The following is a 22,025-nucleotide window of genomic DNA, read 5'->3' on the forward strand; positions in this document are numbered from 1 at the left end:
CTATGCACTGCATTTCTTGATAACATGGGGCTTAGTGGCTACTCATCAGCAGTTGGGAAATGCCTAGGTGTCTTTAGCAGACTTCATGAGTGCTCAGGTGTTCTGCAGGCGCTATGACTTGCTGCATGGATCTCCAGAAGGCCTTGGAAAGCTGACTCTTCCATGTTTTGGACTTCTTCGCGTCTTGCCTTTAATAGTAGTCCCAGGATGCTCTCAGACATTTCTGCACTTAATAAATTGAAAGGGAAAGAGAAAATGCAGTGTTTGATAATTCTACTCAGTTAAAGAGGCAAGGTTCCCAGACAAAATGCAAAAAATTTATCAAGCTTGCTGTGATTCGTCCGGTCTCATTTCTTGGGTCCCTAGATGCAGGGCTGGAGTTTAGTGGTATTGAGCCTGTGTGACTGAGTTTCTAGTTCAAAAACCACTAAGCCCAAAATCCCATCACTGAAACACTAGCAGAGGTCAGACCCATATCCAAAAATGTAGTTTAAAATGACAAAGTCCAGGTCATGCAATGCTTTGGTGTCTAGTTAATGGGACTGTCAGCATACTGGAGATGAAGCGACTGATGCACTGTGCACAGTTCAGGGGGGTTTCATTTGAGTACCTTACCAGTCTGGCAACCATTGCAGGGATAATGGGTGCTGGACCGGGAACAGACACCCACAATGGAGTACTTGGGCGTACAGCTCTTCAGAGACCTCTATCTCTGAATGGGCTTCCTGGCATTTTAAACAAAGACCCAGTCGGAGCTAAACTAGACATTCAATGGGACTGTAAGGTCTAGAATCAAAATTCCATTGGTTATAGCTTTATGGTGATCAGCCACTGTCAACATGAAGCTTCCAGGTGGGCCTGGGCTGAAGAAGAAAGGCTTTTTCTTTTGCATGTAGGAAAATCTCTCAAAGTCAGAGATGATCCTGGGAGAACCAGAAGCAATGCATGCTCACCAGGCTGACGATTCTTGAATTTGTTATGCATCTCATTGACACTCTGGCCACCCTTATGGTTCTTTGATCAGCGAGGGCCTTCTGGAAGTGTGTCACCATGATAGGATATTTCTTTAGGAAATTTCAAGTAGCTAACCAGGTCATCAATGTAGAGGGATTGGAAGGAGTGCTACGTGTGCAGTCACACAGTTGCTCAGTTTTAGTCCGCATGTGTATTTATTGTGCATTTTTTTCTGTTTAGGCTATTTTGGCCACTTCAATACAACTGTGTAAAGTTTTATTTAGCAGATCTATATTGCTACATTTGTAGACATATTCAAAGTTGTGAAAGGGTTTTTTCCTTACACAATGAGGATGTCTGCTAAGAGTTTATATTTTATAGTAATAGGTTTGTCATGATTTCCTTTACAGATGGGTGGCAGGGGAGTGGGGAACCTGCAGCAAATCTTGCGGCAAGCTTGGTGTCCAAGCTCGGCTAGTGCAGTGCATCCAGCACCTACAGAATGGCACCAACCGGACCATTCACACAAAGTACTGCACGGGGGAGCGGCCCGAACTACGCAAGCCCTGCAACCGCCTACCATGTCCAGCCCAATGGAGGATGGGCGCCTGGTCCCAGGTGAGGCCGTCTATTCTTAGGAAAGTGTATAAAACTGTTCATCGAATGGATGCACTCCTCTATGGATAGGAAACCATAGGAATCCATACAAACATAAGTTCATAGGAATCCATACAAACATAAGTGTCATTTGTGGTGCATATGAATCTTAAGATGTGGCAAGGACTGGAGTACAAGGGGTAAGTGTCTGGACAGTACCCATTAAATGGCACAGAGCAACAAGATATATTTTTCAGTAAATAACAGCATCTCAAAGTAGGGAAGTCATTAGAGTAAATGCAAAAGATAATAAAAACAGCTAATTATATATATGCTTATAACATGAGAGGAACCTTATTCTCAGGTACAAGTACAGCTGAGCAATTTACTTATTTAAATGGTACATAGTTAATTCATGAATTAGCATGCATTCGTAAAGGAGAAGAGAAAGACAATCAGAATAGCAGCATATGAACACTGCAAATAGCAATTGCAGAGATACGCAGAGAGAAGCAAAAGGAAATAATGGAATAAATGACTATCACATGATATAACCTTACAGTAAATGAACAATGTATATCCAAGTTTAAAAATCATCATCCATTTCGTTAAAGGGAATTGGGCTAAATTTTAATTCAGCAGTTCTCCCTTGATTGCCCTCTGCAAATAGCTTCAGCATCTGAGCCACATTTATAAGGCACTTAGCTTTGCCATTATTTCTTAGTGAGGTCCAATAATGAGGTGTTCACATTGTGTAGTTGTGAACGAGCTGGGCCACGATGCACATGAGCTTTAATGAAAAGAAAGTCAGGTGTTCTTCTGTGTTATCTGCTAAAAAAGAGTTTTTAACTTTTTACATTTTATGAGAATGTACTTTTGTAGAATGACTCAATGATAAGTCATGCACAGTATTAACAATGGATATATACTGTGAATGTTCTTCAATATTCTCAGAAAATCGATGCTCGAGACTGGGATGAGCGGCTGACGTGACTCACCCACGCTGCCGCTGTGCTTCCTGCTCCTCTAACCTTTGAGGCCACGCCCACGAGAGCGGAATGCTGCGGCCGTTTTTCATTCCTTTCCTGGCTGCAGAGGCCCCGCTGAGGCTCTGTTGGGGGCTCTACTCCTCTGCTGGGTTTCTCCTCTCTCGGAGCTAGGGGCCCCGTGATGAACGCTGTGGGAGTCCCGCTTTAAATTCGAACGCTCTGCCTGTTTCTCTGCCACCACCTGCCGTCATTGGTCCAAGGAGGCCACCCTGCCCTGTTCCACCGGCATCTACTTCACAGCGGCAGTAGACAGCGCCTGAAGGCGCTTTAAAATCGGACGCGGTGCACCGCAGTCCGGGTCCTGCTTTTTTCCCTGCAGTCCGGATCCTGCTTTGCCTGCAGTCCGGGCTCCGCTTTGCCGGTTTCTACCCTTCTGTGCTACCACCTGCTGCCATTGGTGCAAGGAGGACCATAGGAGTCACACTGCTCTGCCTCATTGGTGTCCACCAACAGCGTCAGCAGATAACGCCTAGAGGCACTTCAAAATCGGACGTGGGACCCTGCTGGGGGCTTTACTCAGCGTGATTGAACGGAGCCTCTTTTGCTGATTTTCTCCTCTCTTGGGTGTGTGGGAACCTCGCCCTGCCCTTCCCTGTCTTGTGCCTCGCAGACGTGCGGAGCTGGCAGCTGGTCCGATTTGCCGGGGAAAAAAGTATCGTAAATTGCCTGCGATACAGCACGCTGCTATTCCAATTTTGCTATCTTATCTGGAGCGTTTGATTACCCGAGGGGACTGAGAGACATTGCTGCCAGACGCTGGTCCACTGTGAGGTAAGGCACACTGGGTTGCTATCCAGTTCACGCTCGCTTTGCCACATTACACCCTTTGCAATTCTACATCGACGCATTTTTTGTAAGTTCATTGACAATTGAAAAGGTGAATTTAAAAGCTACGATCCAGATGGCGGCGAGAGCGAGGGGCAAACATTCCAAGCTAGATCAGGGTAAGGAAGTTAAGCCCCTAATTCCATCGACCCCTGACGGGGAGAGAAAAAATAAAAGGAAAAATCAACAAAAAGAAGCCCTTAAACAGAGGCCGCTGGGGTCCACTGACTTATTTAGAAAAAATAAGTATAATGTGTTAAAGAAGCAGGCCGAGGACGACAACAATGAGGAAAATGACCAAGAGGAGGGTGAAGAAGATGAAGAAGTAGAGAGTCTGACCCTGTCTGAACTATCCGCAGAGTTGAGCTTGCTTGCCGTCGGGGACAAAGAAGTGGGAGGTGCGAAAGACAAGGGACTAAGAATGGACGAGGGAGGTAAAAGTATGGTAAGCACGGACAAATTGGCCATGGCTCCTAATATGTCCCCTTCTACTTGCCATGAGAGCTGCTCTACCCCGAAACAATACCCTCTCTTTTCAAAAAATCCTCTTCAGCAGGGACAGTCCTCAAGTACTCCTTCATGTAGCGGGTTAAACCAGGAGAGTACAAGTGCCTCTTTAGAGCATGATGTCCTCAATACTGGAGGTCAAATAAGCAGCACCACAGCACAGAAGACACCGACAAGACGAGAAGATGTTCCATTACCCTCACCAAAGGTTCCAACTGCGATCTCTTCTAATATTTCGGTTTCCCTCCATTCTATGCTGCCACCAGCTACAAGCCCAATCTCAGGCTTAAGCAGCAAGCAAACCACGATAGTCCAAAGCCAAGCAATAAGTCTTGAAGCTTCTCCGATCTCCCAAGATGATGGCTTGCTTGTTCCTCTGAGTGTTACAAAATCAAACACGATGGAAGATATCCTAGTTACCATTCTCCAGGAACTAAGAGATTTCAAATCTTCCCAGACTCAGGAAATCTCTCTCCTACACAGTAGACTTACGAAGATGGAGGAGTGTCTTGGCAACATCCCTCTGAGGGTCTCAGAAGCTGAGGCTCGGATATCTTCTCTCGCGGACTCTCTATCTACAATTCAGCAAAACCTGGTGGTGACTAACAGAGAGAAATCCCACTTAGAGGAAAAGCTTCAGGACCTCGAGAATTATAATAGGAGATCGAATCTTCGCCTTGTAGGCATACCAGAAGGTCTTGAGGATAAAGATGTAGTCAGGTGGACAGACTCTTTATTGAAAAAAGCTATCCCTGACCTACAAGGCGACCTTACTATCACAAGGGCACACAGAGTCCCCGTACATAAACCAAATAATTTGAAATACCCCCGAACAATTTTGCTTAATTTCTCAGACTTCAGGATAAAAGAAAAAATTCTGAACATCGCATTTTCTAAAAGAACTTTCAACGTGGAGGGGGCGAATAATTTTCGAATTTTTGGTTATATGTCGGCAGCATCTGCTCACAGGCGCAGGGACTTTGTGAAGCTCATTGACTCATTTAAGAGTAAGGGAGCCCAAGCTATGATAGTGCAGCAATCGAAACTCAAAGTCTTGGCTAAAGGAAAAAATTTTATATTCTCGGTTCTTCATGAAGCCCAGACATTCCTTGATGGCCTCGGGGGGTAATAAATTAAATAAGTCGCTGAATCTTGTTTGATTCACTATTACTTGAGGGCGGAAACAGGAAGCACACAAGGATGCAATGAGATGGCATCCAAAAAGAAGACACAGAGAAGGACGGAAGTGGGACACTAGGGTCTCCGTCCACTCAAGGGGAGGGGGGAGGGGGGTGAAGGGCGGTGTCGCAAGGGTGAAAAAAGAGAGTTCAAAGGCAATATGTTTTTCCATACTCCACTTGGTGGGGTTGCAGGGAAAAAAAGAGAGTTCATTTATTAGGAATTTGTTTGATCAATTGGAACTACAGAAGGAAATGGAACATTTAGGAATGGTTAGCGGTAGCATCCTACCTAGCGGTGTTCCTTTTTTTTTTTTTTTTCCTTGGCATTTTAAATATTATAGTCCCGAGTTTAACGAACTATGAAAACTGCGTATTTGCACATAAGGTGTTTATTCCTCTTTATCCTAATGGCTATGTTTGCACAATTGCTCGGATTAATTATTTGCTGCTACTTGGACTATCGAAGTACTGATTTTTTTGCATATTTGCACTACCAATGGGAGATGAGTAATACAATGAAGTCTGTTTTTCCTCCTTATTTTAACCGCTATGTTTGCACAAATGCTCAGATTTGCGTATTTGCATAACTATTGAGGAATGAGTAATACATTGAAGTTTGTCTCTTTTAATGTAAACGGTCTGACTAATCCCCGTAAAAAAATTGCTATTGAGTGTTGGCTAAAGAGCCTGAACCCTGATGTTATCTTTTTACAAGAAACCCATCATAGAACCCGGACCGAATCTGATAAAATCTTCAAGGGCTGGGTTGGACATAAAATCTTCTCTATAGCTGGACTTGCACAGAGAGGGGTTTGCATCCTAATAGGAAGACATGTGAGCTTTATTTTGGAGGGTACACTCTTTGACCCCAGTGGCAGATGGGCACTTTTACATGGTAAATTTAACCATGTAAATATAATTTTAGCTACAATCTACGCTCCAGTTATAGACGACCCTCTGCCAATTTTACAATTGAAGCAAGCACTAACAGGATTACCTGGGCAAATAATATGGGGAGGGGATTTCAACTTTTTACAGAACCCTTTAGTTGATTCTTCAAAAAAAGATAGGCGCCAGAATAAACCTCAAGTGGCCATCGCATTACAGAGCTGCAAGTTAGATCTTGACGTTGTTGACTATTGGCAATCGCGCAATACGTTTGGACGTCTCTATTCGTGCTACTCAGCAAAATACAATTCAGCGTCCAGGTTAGACTTTTTTTTAACATCATACGGGTTAGAAGTACACAAATATGTTCATTTAATAAACGCATTTTCCGACCATGCAGCAATTTCTATGGAGTTAAATGTTGGAAGGCACGAATTTAAACCACCTATGAGATGGTATTTTAATAAGTATAACTTATTGGATACACAATGGTGCGCTGATATTGAGGAAGAGATCTGTGAGTTCTTTGCAAGAAATAGAGGTACAGCTCCACTCAATGTGACCTGGGATGCCTTTAAGGCCACCTTGCGTGGAATAATTACATCTAAAGAAATCCCAAAGCAGAAGGAGAGAAGGGAGGCAAAGCTAAACCTACAAGTACATCTTACGCAGGCAACTCAAGAACACTATAGGACAAGATCCCCTTACTCTAGGCAAAATCTCCTTGAGGCAAAGAATAAAATGAAAGACTTTTATTACGATCTGGGTAATGTTAACAGTAATTTTTATGCCCAAAGGTTATATGAGGAGAGCGAATATGCAGGTAAACTTTTAGCCTGGCAAGCTAAAGAAAATCAAGTACGTAATAGGATTGAGAAATTAATGAACCCTGTCACTAATGTTCAGGCTAAAACCACAGCTTCCATCGGTGAGATTTTTTTAAATCACTATAAGGAAGTATATCAAGCTACCGAACCGGCCACACGTGAGACTATCTCTGCGTTCTTAGAATCTTTCGCTATACCTAAATTAGTTGACGACGATAACAATTTCTTGATCAAAGACTTTACAAGGTTAGAATTAGATGAAGTAATCTCTTCCTTACCTAATGGTAAGGCAAATGGGAATGATGGACTCCCCGCCGAATTTTTAAAAAAAATTTGAGGGGACTTTGCGCAAAGAACTCCTCCTTTTGGCTAATTATTTAATACAAGGAGGGTCCCCCCCAGAAAGCTTTCATTCGGCAGTTGTGGTTAGCATTTTAAAAAAAGGAAAGGACAAGGAAAATTCAAACTCGTATAGGCCCATAAGCCTTTTAAATATAGATTATAAGATTTTTACGAAACTTCTAACGAACCGGCTGAATAAAATAATAGGGCCTCTTATAGGCCCGGATCAGTGCGGTTTTATAACAGGAAGACACCTCCATTCAAATACAAGATTCTTACTTGAGGCACTGGATTATTTAAATATTGACAAGGTGAAAGCATAAATTTGGTTCCTTGATGCTGAAAAAGCTTTTGATCTGGTGTCCTGGGACTGTCTTTTTGCTATTTTGCACAGTTTTGATTTTCCGCAGGCTTTTATCTCTCTCTTAAAACAACTCTATATTAACTCTAGGGCACACATCATTATTAACAACTGCAATGTCAGGACATGCCAGGTTAGCAGAGGTACACGGCAAGGGTGTCCCCTGTCGCCAATTTTATTTGCTCTTTTTATTGAACCTCTAGCCATTGCAATCAGGGGCATAATGTCCGATACAGCACCAGTAGTCGGAATGACAAATATTAAACTCTATGCAGATGACATTGCCCTTTTTTTAGATTCAAAGCCTGCAAGTCAAGTGAAAATTTTTAAAATCTTTTCTGATTTTCAAAAACTGGGAGGTTACAAAATAAATGTTAATAAGACTGAAATAATTTTACTTAATTGCACTGTTGACACTTTATTGCCGGAATTTAGGCAGAATTATAACTTATGCCCAAAGAGATATCTGGGAATATATATCTCGGATAACTTGGAAGATCTATATTCATTAAACTATATACCTCTGTTAAAAAAGGCCGGGTCCCACCTTGATCGTTGGAACTTACTGCCACTTTCCATAATGGGCCGGGTTGCTTTAATTCGTATGTCAATTTTACCTCTTTTTAATTTTCTTTTCAGCGCTGCCCCTTGTCCTATCCAGGTTTCTTTTTTTAGAAAAGTCGATGCTTTGTTTTCCTCTTTCCTTTGGACTAAAAAAATTCCAAGATTAGCACTTAGCACTTTATATCTTCCAACAATACAAGGAGGACTGTCCCTCCCAAATATTAGAGATTATTATTTTGCTACTTTTGCACACCACAGTTTTAGATTTTTTTTCCTAAATGACTACATGGCAGATAATTTTTTTATGAAAAGGATGCTGCTGGAATCTAAAATAACGGACCCTGTCAGAATCACGAAATATCCAAAGAAGGTCCGTTATAAGTTTCTCCAATGGCTATTTAAACCTGTCATTCTATGGTATTTCCAATTTAAGCAGCTCAACAATGTTAACTAATTTTAGTTTTGGCGAAGGGGGCTGCTTGGATATTAACACAGCGAGACTCTGGGGTGAGAATGGCTTCGAGACAATAGAGGACTTTCTTGTGGGAAATAGATGGAAAAAATGGGAAGAAGTTCTTAGGCAAATCCATCTACCGAGTACAATCCTACAATGGTCTTTTTGTATGTTACACGCGGAACTTAGATATTGCGATATAGCTAATTTATTTCACAAAAGAGATGCATCAACAGCATTAAACGACCCCTCATTAAAGAAAATCAGCATGTGGATCAAAGTATTAAAAGAGGATAATGCAATCGAGGTATTTACTAAAGTCAGTGACAGGTGGAAAAAGAGGGAAGACGTTGAAATTAGCAAACCGACATGGGATAAAATTAATACAATTAATAAAAAAATCTTCCGCGGTGCGAACTTCCAACGTATGCAATTTTATAGTAAATGGCTTATTTATCGAACTCCCTCATTTCTCCACAAAATCTATCCCCTGGTCGAAGATAAGTGCTTTCGATGCGTAGAGAAGGGCACCTGGAGTCATATCATTTGGGAATGCCCAAAAATAACGGAATCATGGAAGAAATAGGAAAACACCTCTCTATTTCGATCAAAGCCAATATCCAGATCGATATATCAATGGCAGTACTAGGCTGCTCTCCGAGCCCCACTCCACACGATGAGGCTCTGTTTTTTAGCATCATTAATAGCCAGATCCCTAATCCTACAACTGTGGAAATCAGAGAAAGCTCCAACCTTTCAAGCATGGAAAGCTAAACTACTTCGGATCCAGGGTAGGGAAAGAAAATATGCATTAAGAGCAGGAGCACTCAGGAGTTATCATAAGCACTGGAGCACGTTTGAAAGCTAAATGGATCAACATCCTCTGCTATGAGAATGACACTTTGCATTTCATATGTTTAGATAGGTGTTAAAAGATCCAATCCTACAGCAGAATTCCCTTTTCTTTCCTATTCTCACTATGCACTTTATTTACTAATATGCTTGCTGATGTTTAATATACTGCTTATGTTGTATTTATTTTGCTGTTATGCTATAATGAAGTGATTATAATTATACATATTTATATTTTCCAAATTCCTAATTCTTGATGTTAATCTGCATGCCTGATGACCCTTGTAATCTCTTTCTGTGTCTATGAACTCTCAATAAAAAATAAAAATTAAAAAAAATATATATATTCTCAGAAAATCCTCCATATGTACCTTGAAAATCGAAAGCAGGTAAGTACTTTCCTGCGTGGTCTCATCAAAGGGTAACTTATCTTTCTGTTCAACTTCCTGTCTACATGGAGACTTTAGGAAAAAAGAGCCAAAAGTGCTTCAAGCATCCTCGTGATTTAGAACTTTTCTTTAATGATGGTGCAACAGCATCCGTCTGTCCCCGACGCCCGACTCGAGTACTGGGAAATTTTCCGAGACTATTGGGATCCCTCCCCTCCTTATAGCAACCACAAGGCCCCTGTATACAGGCTACTCTGAAATATATTCATAGTCCTGCAGAAGACCCTGGGTGATGTCTTGCAATAGCACTCTTTGAATAGGGGTCGAAACGTCAACATACTAATCCGGCATTCCATACTAGTATTCCACAAATTAGTGCTAAATAATAAGGCTATATGTGTTAATGTATAAACTAAGTCTATACGGATGCAGAATTAAGTGTTTACTTCTATGTGAATCGTGACAGTTAATTGTGAATGTTAAATGTTTGGATTGTGTTCTATATATTTATATGGCACATATTTATGTATGTAATGATATATGTTGTTGAACAGGTTTGTGATTTTACATATTTGTAGATCTGTTTTATACGATATATGACATTTAATATATCGGTCACATTTTGAGTCTATAACATCAGTCTTATTATTTTTTTGTCTGTATGGTATTCAATGTTGACTGTATACCATTGATTAGTTTTCCTAGTGGTCAAGATAAAAGCAAAGAGCTTTGAAGCAATTCTACCTTTCTCTACAAAACCAACCATTAGCATATATCCTATTCCAGTTCCCCTTGTTCTGTGAGACACTGGGTTACCCCATTAATCTTTAATGAGTGACTTTACATGGCCTTGTAAATATGGCTAGACACACTGCGCCACCGGTGCATCAAAAACAGTGACGCACCGGCGGTGCAATGGGTTTGTAAATGTGGCCCTCAGTTTTGATTAGACTTGTGAATCCTATTAAAGAGTTCATTTACAACATTGATGATGGACTGCAGAGAGATCTGCTTGTCACCTTCGCTGCTTATGATCTGTAGTGGTAGTTTACAGACTACCCCAGATTTGCCTGTCGGATAATCTAAGTATTTTCTTGTATCTTGCATCTCTTAATATGTTTAGATTTAGTGGTCAGAGTGCAAACCATCAGAAATAAGATATCACTATACCCTAAAAACCAGTAAAATACTTTGAAATGAAAACTAAATTAGATTTCACATCTTGGCAACATTTTTAAGGACTTGGCCAATATGTTCTTTCCATTGCCCCTAGAATCTTGTGGGAAGATTTCTGATTAGAATTATATGTCTATATTGACATAAACCAATTTTCAATTGAAATGTAAACACTGAGATGTTTAGAAATACACTTATCTGGACTGTGCTTAACTATGTCTCAACTATGTCTTGCCTCCATTTTGATTAGGATGGCTGCTGTTTCATAATATTTTGTGTGTGTTTATTCTCTCTCATTCTGACACAGCACTCAGCAAAATGTGAATTTTTCTTGTAATGATATGCTCTTCTTGGAGAATTATGGAGGAAGTCTTAGCTATATTCAGGTTTTTCCAGTTTGCACGCTGTAGATAGAACAATGATGACTAGTTCCATTGTTTACTCCAACACGTTTGGTTTGTCACTTCAGAAGAAATTAGGTCAGAAAGTGTTTAATATATTCATATTAGGGGATAGTGCTAAAATGATGGGTTTATATGTTGTTTTAAAATGCTGAAGTGTGATTTGCTGTCCAAAAGATACATTTGCTCATTTGAATCGGACTGTGCAATTCTTCATTGATTTCTATGACGGGAAATAGTTTTAAAAAAGACCTCAAATTGGCGGTGAGCTAGTTCTTCTTTGGCTGCTAGGGAAGCTGCCCGATTTCTTGTTGATTTACTGAACATATGGACTTAAACTATTTTCCTGATTTTGCTCATTATAACATCTTTTCTATTACTGCTAGCCTTTATGGCAATTGCTTTTCTATGTTTGATTTATTGAATTGACCTATACTTTTGCCTTCTGCATTGTCATTTAATATTTTAATAAACCTTCATTGTGTCCCTAAATTGTGCAGCTCAAACTCCTTTTTGAGTCACTCCTTTTTTTCCTATTGATTGTATTTTTGCTTATGCAATGCTTGTCTTTAGGGACATATTGCGTAATCTATTCTTGAGGTCAACACCGTCCCCTACCCTGCATTCCGGCATTACTATTATACGGTGTATATCTAAGTGATAGCGCACCCACACTCTCTGTCCACTAGTTTTATGATGTGGACTAGCTAGATACAAGAATAGGAAGTTTGATACTTATTGTTCATTGAGTTTATTTGGGCTGTTCTTTGCTAACATTCCCAGAGCAGCTGCAAATCTACAATTATTGAATATAAGTTGCAGCTTTGCAAAGGGTGTGTTGTGGGAGGGTCCAAGGGAAGTACCTGGTTGTTTGCGACCGCAAAAAAGGCTTTTTGGTTTGTATGAAACACAAATTTCAATTCGGTCGCAAGTTACCAAATCACAGTTTGAGTTTGTGACTACATACTGAATCAGTATGTGGAAGGGGAATTTTTAGGGTATCCTTTCCAAATACCGATTCACAGTTGGATATATTATAATAATAATAATAATAATAATAATAAAAATCCTTATTCGGTTTTGATTAAAATCCATAAAAGTACATTAAAGAAATCATAAAGAACTATAACATCAATAAGAGGAGATAACTCTAAAACAAAAGGTAGAACTCAGATCATACATATTATTACATTAGAAGAATTAATGATAAACCAAGCAGTTATATGGTATTCAAAACTGTGGGCTGTATTAATGGTTTGCAACTGAATCCCATATGCAAATCATTAATGTTTTACTGACGACTGAAAGGTGGTGGCAAGGGGTCTTCAAGGGACCCCTTCATCAATGTTGACAAAAATATCTCCTGTTGACTACTGCCTACTCTTAAAAAATGGAAGTTAAACTTTTCCTTATTTAAAACCCATCTCGCTTTTCGTAAAGGAAAACAGCTGCATTTTTGTAAAAAAAATGCTTTATTTGAAAGCAGTCACAGACATGCTGGTCTGCAGACCCCAGCAGGCCACCATCCCTGTGATGGCAGTAAATCTTAGTGGGTCCCAATTTGCAACCTGCCACATTAATATTCATAAGGTAGGTTGAATTGTGACCCACTACAAATCTGATCTTTGGAATCTGACCTACTTGTACATTGGTACACACTTCTGCACAATAGAGAGGTCAAAAGGTTTTGGAAATATTATTTCTGGTTTTTCCTCTTTGAACGCTCTGTGGAAAATATTACTGTTGGCTCCTCTTGATGAGAATATTTCTTCACTGTTTGCCTTTTGTATATGTATTTGAAATAGGTTTGTTTGATTTAGTGTCTAGTAGTGTTAAAGTGCGGAGTCAAGAATAAGGGTGCAGAATTTCTATGCAATGCTTATGGCTCATTTTGTAATACATCTTTGAGAATTTTCCAAATATACTCTCTCCTCAGAGATTGATTTCCATGATATATTTAATTTATACATTGAAATATTCATTTAAATAACTACTCTTCTCTGTCCCAGGACATTGTGTTGTTTAGTATCTATCTGTAGATAGGTCGGTTCGCAATATGAAAATGGGTTCAGTAAAATTTGCAACCACTTATACCATCTCCATTCTTAGTAAATCTGTCCCTAAATTTCATGGTGGCTGTTCTGTTTTTGTATATACTTTCCAAGGATAACAAAAGCTTGATACTGAAACAGACCCTACACAGTACTAGTGTACCAATTCTTTTTTTAGATTGTTTTCTGTCATTCTACAGAGATATTGCAAATTACTCCAAGAAATGTCCTTCAGATCAGCTATTTTCTAATCTTAATGTGGGTTGGTGATGTTTGGGTGTGTGTGTGTTTGTGTGTGTGAGAGAGAGAGAGATGGAGAGAGAGAACATTCTTGTTTTCTAGAGTCAGGGATACCCTGCTGATCCCTAAAGAAGGGTCTAGAAGACCATATTCATGGGTGAAGGCGTGCATCAACTATTTGCCGTTTTTTTACTCTGTTTTGTCATTCCCATCAGCAGTTGTTTGTCTAATCCCTCATCTGCAATTATGAGCTGGTGGGAGATTGTTACAGCAACCACTACATAATGATGGCCATGAGCTATTGTACAATCAAATTTTGTAAAGTATGTATCATTTATTCTCTGTTTTTTATGTATGGCTTCCTTTAATTGTTTTGTTGCTGATTGTCCCAGTGCTCAGCTAGTTGTGGTGAAGGGATCCAGCAGCGCCAGGTGGTATGCAAAGCCAGCGATAACAGCATTGGGCAGTGTGATAACGAGAAACCAGAGACCATTCAAGTCTGCAAAACAACTGCATGTCCAGGTAACAGAAACATAGATTTAACCTCAGAACACCATGACCTGGGACAAAATCAAACTTATTATTTTTTATGTCGTTTAGGTTTAAATATTCCACTTTTGTGTTTCTGCTCTGACAGCTGCATTGTGTCATAATGGATCTGCTTTTAGCTTTTAAAATTTTTAACTGTACTTACTTGGCACAAAATACAGAATTTTAATCAGATTTGAATGTATGGGGTTGAAATATTATTAAGAGACAAGTCCTAATATAAAGGGATTTTGCCATAGGATATTAATAATAACGTAATAATTTCTGGTTGAGCAAGTACAAATAGAACAATGTTTGTCTGTGGCTATCGACAATAACATATTAAGATTTGTTTTAAATTCTTTCCTAAGGACTCTGCAGAATATATCATTGTAGTAAACACATGGAACATACAATACAGGCCAGAATTTAAAAATAAGGGTCCTATGAACAACGAGTTTGAACTGAGATACTGAGAAGTAATAAAATGTGATATTCAATTATGCAAACCATGTTAAAATAAAAAAAAAAAAAAAAATATTTTAGTAGTAAATTTCTATCTATTAAGGCAACATGTCCATATAAACAATTAATACTTTAAAAAACAAAACAATGTTTGACATTCATTATTTGTAAATGCAGTTCCTTAATCATGATTTAATATACTTTCACATAGCAATTTAAACCAATACAGTATCATACAAAATTTTGAAAATACAACCAATGCAGTAAAATTGAGGATAATGAAATAAACGAAAGCCATATCTGAATGGCTCAACAGCACATTATTGAAATCCAGTTTTTGTCCCCCTCCTTCCTCGCCCACAGCTGACTGACAGCATTCACGGGTTTCCTCAACTCTTACTTTTCAAATCTTATTACTAAATCTAAGCGCTTTTGTTTTAAATAGCTGAGCAGACTGCAGTTTCATGCACATCAGTGCCTATGTGAGGGAGACAAGTTCCTAATACCAACTCTGGCTCCTAAAAATAAACACACTATATTTCAAACTGTGACTTCAGATATGTTATGCATGCCCTTAAACCATCCTCAATAGGGAATGGAGATGGCCTCTTCCTAGGCATTTACACATTCTGAACTGCCCTGCTAAAATCAGTGCACCATGCTACTACTTGATTGATCTTCAAAACCCATCACTTTGATCATTTTACTGCATTTCTGCCTTTTAAATGCCTGCCCCCCCACCCACAGATAAAAATCTAATTTTCAAGTCAGCATATCTGGTGCACACAACACTTTTCCATTATTCACTGAAGCACTCAAATGATAGAATTTCCATCTCTGTAAAGATTTCCATAGCTTAACCGATAGATAGCAAAACGATTTGCCACCCCATCCAGCATACATGATTTTGAGGCTAGCACCTTGACTGTGATAGGGCACGTTGTTTGAGTCTGCGCCCAGCGCACTCATTTAGAGGTGCGCCATGCCACAAATGGGAATAGCGCTCTCTATTCGTAACAGGTCCCTAGAATGGCAAAGGCCCTGTTTCTATTATTTAAAACATTTTCATCCTCTTTGAGTTAAACAAAAGGAAAAACACTATTTTTATAGTACGGAAATTAATGTCTGTGGGGCCTATTTTTTGTGACTAGTACATGCAATCTTAGTGACTACTTTTTTGAACGTGCTTCCCGATTAGGTGTTACCATCCCCTTCCGTAATATTGAATGCACCGGTTCTAAATGTGTGCAAGTGCAATCTCAAGAGAGTGTTCCCTCATTTGCAGGGTGGTGTGGCTCCATCCAAATGAAGAACCTTTTGCCTCTGCACCCATGCCTCATGACAGATGTGCCAGCAGAGGCAAAGGGTGAGCTTACTCCTTATCACGGAGAAGTGGTGCAGTCCGTGCATCCCCCATGGGCACCCTATGGAAGGGGGTCCTATGACCACCCTAGACAACCACCTACAGGCAGGTGCAGTCACTCACTGAACCTGCCTGGTGGGGTATCTCTGCCTCCCTTTAAAGTGCACGTAGGATTGCCATCTGCACAGTGAAAGGCAGACTGGCAGCTTCAAAATGCCAGTCCATCTTTCACTAATACTCCACCCCCAGTGTTTGCTACTGCCCAGGGGATAGCACAATGACTGTGCTAGGGAACACTGTTCCATTATGCACTCAGCGCACCCATTTAAAAGTGCGCTGCGGTGTAAACAAGAATGTCTAAGAATGTAGTCGGTGGGAAAAGGGAACCCGCAAGTGATTTTCCAACCACAAAAGTGATTCAACAAGAGAACGTTTTGGCGAGAACAGTACTCTGTCTGTTCATCAATGCCTCAGTGAGTGTTATAGAGTCTATTAATAATGAAGCTCCTATGTTCAACTAGAACTGCGTCCATATATTTCCCTTTATACAGGCCATGAAGCTATTATATCTGAGATGCCCAGTGGTGTCCAGTACATGCTTAATGAATTTGTATCCTCCCATGTAGAATGGGCTCTCATATTAAATTAACTAAGTGTGTGGCAAGTTAACCCACTCCGGTTAGTCATAATCTTACAATCACTGAGAAACAAATAAAGATTGGTACCAACTTTAACTATGTCAGGCTCAGTTTTTTCAGTATAATGCCAAAGATATGGACTCCATGCAGTGTATGACTGCACTAATGTATAGAGGGCTGCAGTCTATGGATTTGTTATAAGCATATGGATGCTTTGCAGTCAGTCTAAACGTGGATGTCTGTAGAGATCTGACATTTTAAGATCCCAGAATGGAGTGTTTCTCTGGAAGTATGGGCTATGCTGCACACTCACTGTAAAACTTTATTGAACAGTTACCCTTGCTGTTCAAAGGTACAACATCATTACTGTTGCATTTCAAACTTTGGCCCTCGTTATGATGGCGGGCGGACTGCTACCGACAGGCCATCCGTGGCGGTCCACCCGCCATCCATGGCAGGCCCACTGCAATGAAAAGACAGATCGAAAGGGACTTTGGGGGCCCCAAGCAGGGCCCCCGTCCCCCATAGGCCACAGCTAAGTTGCCTGGGTGGTATTCGTAGTGCCCCCCCACACACCCATTCACTGTGTGCTAGGCACCTGTTGCCTGGCACACAGTGCATGGATGTGCACAAAGTGCCTTTTACTACTGCCACTTGTGCTGCAACCCTTTTCCTGGTACGCAGCACAAGAAAAGAGCCCTTTAACACCGCCTTCCATGGCGGTCCTATCACAATAGGTCAGGTGGGACTGCCGACTCATTCTCAGATGGTCACCCGCCAATACTATGGCGGTCCGGCCGACCGTCGTAGTAATGAAGGCCTTAGTGTTTGTAGTGCTAGCCTTGAGACATTTTTACACCAATTAATCCTTTGGATTGAGATTTGGTTTAGCCAAGAGCTGACTCCTGATAAGTCTGCTCTAGGAGGTGTCTTAAAGGGGCCATATAGTGAAACACTTTACGTTACCCAGTCCAGAATTGCTACAAAACGCCAACAAGAAGGATTATAGAATGCTGCTTTGTGCTGCTTTGTTTGCGACCTCCACTTTAGTTTTGAGACACATACTGACATCATTCACTAATTCGCAGCCTCCAGAGTTCGCAAATGGCATCATACACCTGATGGCTTTTTTAACTCTCTTGTAGGCCAACAAATGATATGGCCGTCACTTAAAAAAATACAAAGTTCGTACCTGCCAGACTCAAGATGCCAGCAATACCCCCACACTGCTTAAATCTTCATTATAAGTCTGCATAGGGCATTGATCGTGACCTACAGGAACCTGAACCAATCCAGGCACCATATCTATATGCACAATTCTGGCTTGGTATTGTCACGCCAAAAGAGAGGATTAGAACTTAAGAAAGAAGTAGCCAGGAAAAATGGCGTGCCCTACAATTGCTCGACACGTGCATTTTCGAACATGCTGAGTGTAGAATATTACAATTTAAAGATAGAAGTAAGGCTTCTATTTCACAATTGTGGGGCAAAAGATTTCCATGCAGGATATGATCTGTGTTAAACAACTAAAAACTTTTGTGTGGCGATTGCATTTTTAAGATTTCTGAAGACATCTTTGTGTATTCAAGTGAAATATTTAGCACTAGCACTTTATTTACTACTTCAGATTATAGAATAAATGTCCTCTCCTATATGATTTCACCTTATTGTTTGGGATTATATTCCAATTTCCATTTTTAATTGCTACAGTGCCATATTATGTCTATCCACGATTGTGCCACAACATTTCAGACCTCCAGGTTCATTGTGCTAAATGTGTGCTCATCCTGCCACATTGGTATGGACATGTGGCATTGTTTAAATCCCCACGATCAATAGCTACTTAGGAGACATCTGATCGCTGAGGGTCTCAGGTTTTAGAAGTGCCCTAATCCATGCCACTACCCACTGAGTAGCAGCTGTGGCCCGTGCAGGTAAGAGTGGTGCGGTGGTGAGGCCGGGTCAGAGGGGATTTCGACGGATGATGTAGAGGAAAAATTCTTTATTGATTTAATTTTCTATTGTCGTCTTCGGTCGAAATCCCCCCACCCCCACCTGGCCCCACCGCTCGTACCTGCACGGGTCGCGGCTACCGAGTAGGTGGTCACGTCAACCGCCCAGGAGGATCCCCTGATTCCGTTAAGTTTCAGAAAAGGTTGGGGTTCAGAATCAGGCACAAGGTTTCTGGGAAGACTGTGTATGTTGTTATTGCAATGACTGGTGACACCTAAATGATTCCCCTGCCGGGATCATCCGATAAATCATTGACTTTAAATGTTCATGACTGCATTAACTAAGTATGATACAGATTTCAACCTGGGAAATAAGAGAGACTGTCAGTTGTATCTCAAGTCATTTAGGCACTTCAGCAGTGATGAGTTACCTCTGCCTTTTATGACCACTGTGTTGTTTTTGTTTGTATTTTTGACAGGAAAGCCTCCAAGTCTTGCTTCAAACACAGATACCAGTGATCTGGTTACTCCAAAAATGCAGTGGGTGCCACCTCCGAATGTCCAAAAAAATCCTGTGAACAAAATATCTTCAAGTAAGTTTCTGATCCTAACAAACCTTGACTCTATAGATGGGCAAACCTCTCCCACTGCTTGTTTAGCGTTTCTTCTTGCGGTAGAGTGACGTCTTGAAGCACAGAGCTAGGGGCTCAACTCCAGATACGTTTGATATAGGATCTGTGCATGGAAATATAAGTATTATTTCAAAATATGTTGTGTCAGGATATTGGGGTACATGAGCTAAAGCCATCTAGATTTTCAGGAGAAGCTCTGGCTGTTTTCGTGTTTCCAACTTCGATCCAGTGTATGTGCATTTTTTCTCAGGTGGATATCTGTAAAGTCTGGTATAGCTCTGGACCTAATCAACAGATGATGTACACCTCAATGTAAGAAAAACCTATATATAAGAGATTCCAACTTTTCGCCAGAGCAATATATAGCACATATTGATCGTAAATCTTTTTTTGTTATTCATCCTATGACTCTTAGGTCTTTTAGAACCATACTCAGGAGAAACACACAATTTGACTCACACTGCATCAATCTGACTACACCAACTTTCTTAAACCATAGGTCCTGCTGTCTTTCATTCGAGCTGAGAGAAATAAAGGTGCTTTAATGAGCCTGAAATAGATGGCTAGGTGCCTCTACAACACCCTTGGGTAGGCCATAGCCCATTCTCCCATTTCTGCAAGCGCTCATCACCTCAGAAGGCGAGGGTGTGCTTTTATGATACCATTCTGAAATACAGCGCACAATTCTCTAGATACACATGAGGATGATGCATCGTCTAGAAGTGATGGCACTACTGATTCTCTGATGCTTAATAATAGTAATTAAAATGGATGCTCACAGAAGTTCTAAAAGGCATCGGATGTTTTCTCACAGTTAATTTTATTAACATTTCATAAATAATTGCTCCCATCTTGATAAAAAAAGACCTTCAGTGTTTGCTTGAATTGCTCCCAGGCGTGTTAGTCGGATATACCACTGACAAATTAATGGATATTATGGTACATGTGCTGCAAAAAAGATATTGTTAAACCTATAAAATTGTAATTTCCCATCACAATTCTCTTACATTAAAAGACAGGCAACATTAAAATGTTCCATCTATGCAACTGTTTCTAGGCTTGGTGCATAATACTACAGTCTTTCTCACTCTGAGCCCTCGCTACATAATCTTTAGAGTTGGAGTCCAGAATTCAGACACCCCTCAACTTTAACCTCAGGGTCTCCGACTTAAGGTATACCTTATGTTGCTGTTTAGATACGCTGAAGCTGTGCCCCACATGCTAAACGAATAAGATTTGTGATTGGGAAACCAAGAGCAGATGTGGTGTAGTGGCTAATCTGCAGATCCTGGAATATAAAGGACCTAGGTTCTAATCCTGTCTCCTGTATTTAACTGTGAAGCGTACAGTGGTTCATTTGTAAAAAAAAGACTTGTCTGGGCTCACGTCAGGAGGCAACGTCTACCAGCCCCTTTCTCCTGTTAGTGCTGCCTAACACAGAACCAACAATCCCTACAAGTGGGAAGTGGATGTGGCGTAATGGCTGGAGCTGTCGACTTCGGAGCTGGGGAACCACACAAGTTACTCAGGGGTTGATTTATAGTATGGTGGAGACACTAGCCTGTTGCAAACACAACAGAGTACTGCCCGCCTCATTTAGAAGTGGGTAGATATCAGCTTTCCTTGACGGAGCCAAAACTCGGACGGCCTGATCTAGTATGGGTTGTTGGAGAAAAGATATCACACTGCCCACTCTGTTTAGAGTTGATGGTCGGATAGGATTTTTATATTGTCTGTCACTGTCAGAAAAAACCTTGTGGTGAGGGACAGAAAAAAAATTGACTCACACACCCTGGATTATATCTCCCATCGTGTGTGGGTCATTAGCTTTTGTTTTTCAATAACAAACGCCCACTTTCAAAATGGACGGCAGATGTCCACCGAACAGTTTGTTCCTTGACAGCAACCACCTTTATGGTGGTTCCTATCAAGGTACAAAGATCACCGCTGGGCTTGCGGTGAGCTCTAAATTTGGTGAGAGGTAGTCCGTCAGAGAGAAGGACCTAATGTCCTATGCCACCATGATGGACTAAGTGCTATCCATCCAACTCTAAATCTGGCCCTTAGTTGCCTGTGCCTAGAATTGTAAATTTGATGTGATGTTCGTCAATTAAAATGTGTGATGTGTGTGTGATGTAAAATACTCCTTTTCTACACTGCTATTTAAATGCGGTTGTAACTAGATATGTACATAGGCTGTAGGCATGGAATATAATTTAACTGGGATATGTTTAGTAGCTCAAATTCAGTGAGTGTGAAAGTAGATTCAAAAAGTCAGGCAATGCAGGCGGCCTATTTGTGCTGGTGCCCTAATGTATCTCACTCCATGACTCAGTGCTAAAGGGGTTTTGATTTGTACAATTAAATTATGACGACAGCAAGGCAGTGTTTATCTTAAATACTTGTTGCATGATTAATGTAAAAATCTATTGAACGCTTCACTCAAAAAATAAATGTGAACATTTTTCAAAACTCATTGGTGTCTTCTTGAAACACTGAGCCAACATTTAGGGGAAGATGCAGTCCTTAATTTGTTGAAAGAAAGTAAGTTGTGGTGCCCAAAGTGTTTATTTGTTAGTTCCCCACCAGTGATACTGACTACCAAGGCTGCCTAGTCATGGTTCTACCCCACCCCTCTTTCATCTACCACCCTACACCTCCAGTCTCTTTATCAGTTTCTTGCATAATCTTTTTCATCCTGGCATTCTCCTTTGTCACTGCTTTCCGAATTGTTCTCTTCCACCTTCTTTATCATTTTTACGCCCTTTTCTCTCTCAATTTGGGTCAAT

At 40.6% G+C, this 22,025-nt stretch overlaps 1 protein-coding gene across 1 annotated transcript in view; it reads left to right on the top strand.

Annotated features, from left to right (window-relative positions):
- The window catches only part of ADAMTS14 (ADAM metallopeptidase with thrombospondin type 1 motif 14), a 446,572-nt gene that overhangs the window by 419,356 nt on the left and 5,191 nt on the right, over positions 1-22,025 (top strand). Inside the window, exons 19-21 of the mRNA XM_085603877.1 lie at positions 1,365-1,572; positions 14,051-14,180; positions 19,084-19,197. Coding sequence (XP_085460003.1) covers positions 1,365-1,572; positions 14,051-14,180; positions 19,084-19,197 — 452 coding nt within the window. The remainder of the gene's footprint in view (positions 1-1,364; positions 1,573-14,050; positions 14,181-19,083; positions 19,198-22,025) is intronic.

Source organism: Triturus cristatus, chromosome 1_2, assembly GCF_964204655.1.
Source record: "Triturus cristatus chromosome 1_2, aTriCri1.1, whole genome shotgun sequence".
NCBI lineage: Eukaryota > Metazoa > Chordata > Amphibia > Caudata > Salamandridae > Triturus > Triturus cristatus.